Below are 7037 nucleotides of genomic sequence, written 5' to 3' on the forward strand. Positions count from 1 at the left end.
TCTCAATTAACATTATAACACTCATTCCTCTATGTAATAAAATTAAGTATACATTTTATTGTTGACAATATTTTGTCCGTTGATAATACAACTTAGTTAACTATTGTATTATTGAGTAGGTAGGTTATGTTTACTTAGGAGAAATTTTTTCCCTTTAAAATTATTTTTTCTTTCTTGGCTATGAAAGTAGTGTGTATTAGTATAGCCAATAGAAAATGAGAGAAAAGTAGAATTAAAAAACACCAGCAGTTTCACTAATAACAGTAGCTATGTTGGTGAATATCTTCTGGTCATTTTTCTATAAATAATTCTTTTGCAAATTTGTATTTACAGAGACATGCAAAAGAGTATTACACAAGTTTTAAAAAATTTATTTATTTATTTATTTAGAAATGGAATCTTGCTCTGTCACCCAGGCTGGAGTGCAGTTGCACCATCTCAGCACACTGCAGCTTCTGCCTTCTGAGTTCAAGCAATTTTCCTGCCTTAGTCTCCAAGTAGCTTGAATTTCAGGCTACTGAACGGCGTGTGCCGTCACGCCCAACTGATTTTTGTATTTTTAGTAGAGACGGGGTTTCACCATGTTGGTCAGGCTGCTCTTGAACTCCTGACTTCAAGTCATCCGCCCACTTCTGCCTCTCAAAGTGCCGGGATTGTTAGAGGTGTGAGTCACTGTGCATGGCCAAAAAAGTTTATTTTTAAGTTAGTGTTTTTCTGTGTGACTAGCCCTCATAACCATGATTTCTAATATCTGTATAGAATTCCACCAAATAAATGTCACCATTTTCTTATCCAGTTACCAATTGTATATTTAGGTTTTTCTCAGTGGATGTAAGAGTTTTAGGTATTTCTTTTTAGAGTGAATGCTCTGTGTTTTTATAGGTCCGTCTCACCCATGAAATTAAACACAAGAATATTGTAACTTTTCATGAATGGTATGAAACCAGCAATCACCTCTGGCTAGTTGTGGAACTCTGCACAGGTAAGAAAGAGTATGTAAAAAGTGCTATGAATATAGTATTGAAAAAAAACATGCTGTAAGTTTTGTTACTTTTGATGTTATTTACTATGTTAACTTGAAAATCTATTGCTCTGTGGATATTAGGGAAGGGTGAAGAGCAAAGATGTTTGGGAAAAAGAATTATGTAAATTCAATTCTGGGTTGGGTTTACTTTGGTGTATTATTACATTACATACATAAAAATTTAGAAATGTTTTAAAGTGGTGATTAATTTATCAAAAATATTTTCCCAAGGAATAAAAACGAACATTTTAAGTTGACTAGCTATTAATTAGCTAATACATTTACAAAGTATCTTTTTGTTTTTGTGAAAAGCATACTGTACCTCCTAAAATTTTAAGCAATGTGAAAAAGTACAAAGATGAAGCAACAAATAATTAGAGATAACAAATTATAGCCATTCCTTCATACAGCTTTCTAGGACTATATACAGGGAGAAAGGTGACTAAATACATATTATCTGGGCTTTTACTTTCAAAATTTTAAGAGTTTAACAGGGAAAAAAATGTAATAACCACTACTAAGTACTACTATTAACTACTATGAAGTACTACTGTTAGTGTACTTCTGTTTATATATTGAGTAACAATAAAGGATAATTGAATATTGATATAATTATTACTAGCTTTGTGAATCTAACTTATCATATTGACACAGAATTTACAAAACTTAAGTAATTTGGATTAATAACTTACTTGATTTTATTTTTCTGAATCAATAGGACAGAATTATGGTTGAATTACTTCCATAGATGTACACATTGACAGAGTTATCAAGAGATAGTCCTAGAATTAGTTTTTTGCTTCAGCTGACCAGATGTAGTATCCTAACTGTAAAACATGCCTACGTCTGTAACGGCCCCTCACCCACCAAAACAAAATAAAACCCCAAATACCTCTTCCCTTCATCATAGTAATTCATACTCAACTTTCCAATGCCAGCAGAGACTTTATGTTTTCTGAATTTGGCTGTTGTATTAATTTTTCATTTGTGTAGGTATATAGTAGGTATGTATATTAATATTTATGGGGAACATGACATAGTTGGTACAGGCATGCAGTGTGTAGTAAGCACATCAGGGTAAATGGGGTGTCCATTTCCTCAAGCATTTATCCTTTGTGTTACAATCCAATTATATTCTTTTAGCTATTTTAAAATGTACAGTTCAATTATTATTGACTTTAGCTACCTGTTGTATTATCAAGTACTAGTTCTTATTCATTCTTACTATTTATTTTCACCCATTAACCATCCCCACTCCCCGCCACGTCCCCACTACTCTTCCCAACCTCTGGTAGCCATTCTTCTGTTCTCTATCTCCATGATTTCAATTGTTTTAATTTTCAGCTCCCACAAATGAGTGAGGACATGCAATGTTTGTCTTTCTGTGTCTGGCTTATTTTACTTAACATAATGACCTCCAGTTCCAACCATGTTGTTGCAGATGACAAAATCTCTCTTTTATGGCTGAATAGTACTCCCTTGTATATATGTACCATATTTTCTTTATCCATTCATCTGTTGATGGATTGGCTGTTGTAATCTTGACCCTTAAAAAAAAAATTTGTTTCTGGCATTTAGATGGTAGAGGAGTAACTGGGACCTTGGAAGAATATAGCAATGGGATTCTCAATGTGCCTGACTTTGGCCTTTTATTTCCTTAATGGCACATGCTAAGGGTTGTGATTATCTGTTAAGGAAAGGCATAGTCATTTTGCCATGCAGTACTTTTCAGAATGTGACTTGACAGCACAACAGTAAACGAGAGTATAATATGATTTAAGTGCACAGTTTTGGGGTATTTACCATTAGTATTTGCAGCTGTTAGGGTTATTATCCTTTCATCTTACCTGCTTGCCTCTCACCATTCATCCATAGGGAGCAGGCACTTTCCTGAATCTGTCTCTGGTGCTTGGGCATAGACTTCTGTTGCAACGCTTGGGCCACTGTATTCACTCACATGTGTGTTCCTCGACCAGACTGTCAGGGTTTACTGTCTTGATCATTTTTCAATGTTCGTATCTGTCAGCATGGAACCTCTTGGGTACTCTGTGATGGTAGGGGGTTAAAATGGGTGATTCTAATCAACTTCTTGCAGGTGGTTCCTTAAAAACAGTTATTGCTCAAGATGAAAACCTCCCAGAAGATGTTGTGAGAGAATTTGGGATTGACCTGGTTACTGGATTACATCATCTTCATAAACTTGGCATTCTCTTTTGTGACATTTCTCCTGGGAAGGTAATTCATGAAAGTTTTTTATTTTCTAACTGCTTCTGTCTCAATTTAGAGTGCTTTCTCAAAGATGTTTTTATTTTTAGATAACATTTTGGTATAGAACATCTTGAAATTTTAGTTAATCTTTTTTTAAAATAAAAGGACACAGGGCACAGGTGGCTCATGCCTGTAATCCCAACACTTTGGGAGGCCGAGGCGGGCAGATCACTTGAGGTCAGAAGTTCGAGACCAGCCTGGCCAACATAGCGAAACCTCATCTCTTCTAAAAACACAAAAGGCTGGGCGCGGTGTCTCTTGCCTGTAATCCCAGCATGTTGGGAGGCTGAGGTGGGTGGATCACAAGGTCAAGAGATCGAGACCATCCTGGCCAAGATGGTGAAACCCCATCTCAACTGAAAAAAAAAACAAAAAACAAAAAACACAAAAATTAGCTGGGCGTGATGGCACACTCCTGTAGTCCCAACTATTTGAGAGGCTGAGGCAGGAGAATTGCTTGAACCCGGGAGGCGGAGGTTGCAGTGAGCCGAGATCGCACCACTGCACTCCAGCCTAGTGACAGAGCAAGATTCTGTCTTAAAAAAATAAAAAAATAAAAAATAAAAACACAAAAAATAGCTGGGTATGGTGGTTGTCACCTGTAATTCCAGCTACTTGAGAGGCCAAGGCAGGGAGAATTGCTTGAACCCGGGAGGCGCAGGTTGCAGTGAGCTGAGGTCACACCACTGCATTCCAGCCTGGGATTCCAGTGAGATTCCGTTTCAGAAAAAAAAAAAAAAAAGAAAGAAATAATGAAAGGAAATATATGGTACTGTATTTTAGCTACCTGTATAAGTTGCTTTTTGAATGTGAAGTCTCCTTTTCAGAGCTCTTTGAGTAATCACTTAATTCTACTAACCTACATTGTAAATGTTGAACCCAATATGTCTGTAAGATAAGGCCCTCTTAGCTCTTAAGTCATCGTACACATTTATGAACCATTGTTTTAGTTGATAGTGGCATTCTTGGCTATATATGTATGATTCCTGATACTATGGATCAAATATTTTCTTTTTGGTAAAATTAATTATCCACAACTAAATGTCCTTCAGTATAGTAGAGTCATGAAACCTACTTGGTTTCTGAGTTGCAATCAACACTAACACTTAGAAGCTGTGTGAACCCGGACACGTTACCCTGCTTCTCTTTGCCTCAGTTTCTTTGTCACATGGAGATAGATTTTTCAAGATATTTGTGAGGATTAACTATTATATTTAGGTTAAGTTTCTAGGATACTTTTTGGTAAGTAGTGTACTCACGGTGACGTCAATTATTGTCTTTGTAAGTACATACCCTGAGGAATTGTACATATTACTGGTCTGAGTTTTTACTTTTTCTTTAATATATGCCAAGGAAATAAAAAGCTATTTCATTTAAGAATTTTATTTTTACAGGCCATCTGTATGAGAAGATAATTAAACCTAAAAAAGAAAACTCCATAAAGTCCTGTATAATGAATAATAGTTCTTGTTTGAAATATTCGCATATGTGCCTCAAGTCTGCAGCTACTCGACTGTCATTGTAGTGCTGAAAGCAGCTGTAGATTAATTTGTAAATACCTGGCTGTGGCTGCATTTCAATAACTTCATTTGTGGATATGGAAATGTGAATTTCATGTAATTCATTGTTACATGTCTAGAAATATTATTTTGATTTTTTCCCTAACCATTTAGAAATACAAAAACCACATTTAAAAAATTATTTTATTTTTATTTTTTTGAGACATGGTTTCACTCTGTTGTCCAGGCTGGAGTGCAGTGGTGTGATCTCAACTCACTGCAAACTCTGCATCCCGAGTTCAAGTGATTCTCCTGCCTCGGCCTCCTGAGTAGCTGGGACTGCAGGCGTGTGGCAAATTTTTGTATTTTTAGTAGAGACAGGGTTTCACTGTGTTGGCCAGGCTGGTCTCAAACTCCTGACCTCAGGTGATCCTACTGCCTTGGCTTCCCAAAGTGCTGGGATTACAGGTGTGAGCTACCATGCCTGGCCAAATCCCACCCCCCCTCCTTTTTTTACTTACTTTTTTTTTGTGTGGCAGTTTTCAGATAGGGGTTTTTTTTTTTTTTTTTTAATCCGACACTCTTGGTTCATAGCTGTACAAGGCAGTGGCCAGGGTTTGTCCCAGAGACTGTAGTTTGCTGATATCTATACAGGAGTTGTTTAATGAGATTTATTATCAGCTGTTACGATCTGAAAACCTCAGGCTGCTTTGTAACCTAAACCTGTGTTCTAGAACAGGGGTTAGCAAAGGTTAGGCAGGATTCCTATTTTTGTAAGTACACTTTCACTGGAACACAGCCACGACCTTTGGTTTATGTAATGTCAGTGGCTACTGTTGTGCAACAACAGAATTGAAGTATGAGATTCCATTGAAATGAAATGACATTGAAGTATAAAAGACTGTATGGCTCATAAAGTCTAAAATATTTATTAGCTGGCTCTTTACCAACCACAAAAAAATCTGCTGATCCCTGCTAGTGGTCCTCTGGACCAGCAGCATTAGGTTGACCTGGCACTTGGTAGAAATGGGCCCCATCCCAGACCTGTTGAAGCAGAAACTCTGGGGGTAGTGACTGGTAGTCTGTGCTTTAACAAGTCTTCCAGGGGATTCTGATGCTCACATAAGTTTAAAAGCCACTATTGTAGACCAGCAGACATCCTTAGTATGTATTTGTGACTAGAAGTTAAGAGTTAACTTCACGTTGCCTTTATTTTAATTTTATATTTTTGAGGCAGGGTCTCGCTGTCATGCAGAATGGAGTGCAGTGGCACAACCTTGGCTCACTGCAACCTCCGCCTCCCGGGTTGAAGTGATTCTCATGCCTCAGCCTCCTGAGTAGCTGGGATTATAGGCGCCCGCCACCATGCCCAGCTAATTTTTGTATTTTGAGTAGAGATGGGGTTTCACCATGTTGGCCAGGCTGGTCTCGAACTCCTGGCCCCAAGTGATCTGCCCGCCTCAGCCTTCCGAAGTGCTGGGATTACAGGTGTGAGCCATCGCACTTGACCCTACATAGCCTTGAAAAACCACAAAGCCACCTGACCCATTGTACCTATCTAGAAATACTTTTAATAGAGGAAATGGTAAAAGTAATAGAACAGTAGTTCCTGGCATGTTTTCAGCAATCCATAGATTCTAATCACAAATTATATTAGCAGACTTGAGCATTTGTCACATGCCAGCGACTGTTACAAACCCTTTACTTGTATAACTTCGATTAATCCTTACAACAGTCTCAGGAGTTTGGTATTATTTTTCCCATTTTACAGGTGAAGAGACTGGGGATTAGAAAGGTTAAATATGTTCTTCAAGGTCAGACAGCAAGTAAATGGTGGACCTGGGTGTAAAATCCAGATCTCCAACTTTAATCTTAACTCTACATTATGCTTCCTCACTTGAATAAACAACACCTCAGGCAGCTGGGTTTTCAAATCCTGTTATAGCTGACACTGAGGCTTGGCAAGTGCAGATTGTTTTATTTTCATCATTGTTTATCTTTCCCCAAACCTGAAGTTTTCCACTTTGGTTATATGATGAGTTCATTATATAGATCTGAGAAGGAACAATTTAATTTTGCATTTGATTATTAAAAAGTTGGATTTATTTATTTATTTATTTATTTTTTTTGAGACGGAGTCTCGCTCTGTCACCAGGCTGGAGTGCAGTGGCACCATCTCGGCTCACTGCAAGCTCCGCCTCCTGGGTTCACGCCATTCTCCTGCCTCAGCCTCCGAGTAGCTGGGA

General features: G+C 37.7%; 1 protein-coding gene across 2 annotated transcripts in view; it reads left to right on the forward strand.

Moving 5' to 3' along the window:
* The window catches only part of ULK4 (unc-51 like kinase 4), a 780596-nt gene that overhangs the window by 23433 nt on the left and 750126 nt on the right, over nt 1–7037 (forward strand). For both annotated transcript variants that reach the window (XM_011984288.1, XM_011984289.1), the window contains 2 exons: nt 883–982; nt 3120–3259. In XM_011984288.1, the coding sequence (XP_011839678.1) occupies nt 883–982; nt 3120–3259 (240 nt within the window). The remainder of the gene's footprint in view (nt 1–882; nt 983–3119; nt 3260–7037) is intronic.

The sequence above is a fragment of the Mandrillus leucophaeus genome, unplaced genomic scaffold (assembly GCF_000951045.1).
Source record: "Mandrillus leucophaeus isolate KB7577 unplaced genomic scaffold, Mleu.le_1.0 Scaffold265, whole genome shotgun sequence".
Taxonomy (NCBI): Eukaryota; Metazoa; Chordata; class Mammalia; order Primates; family Cercopithecidae; genus Mandrillus; species Mandrillus leucophaeus.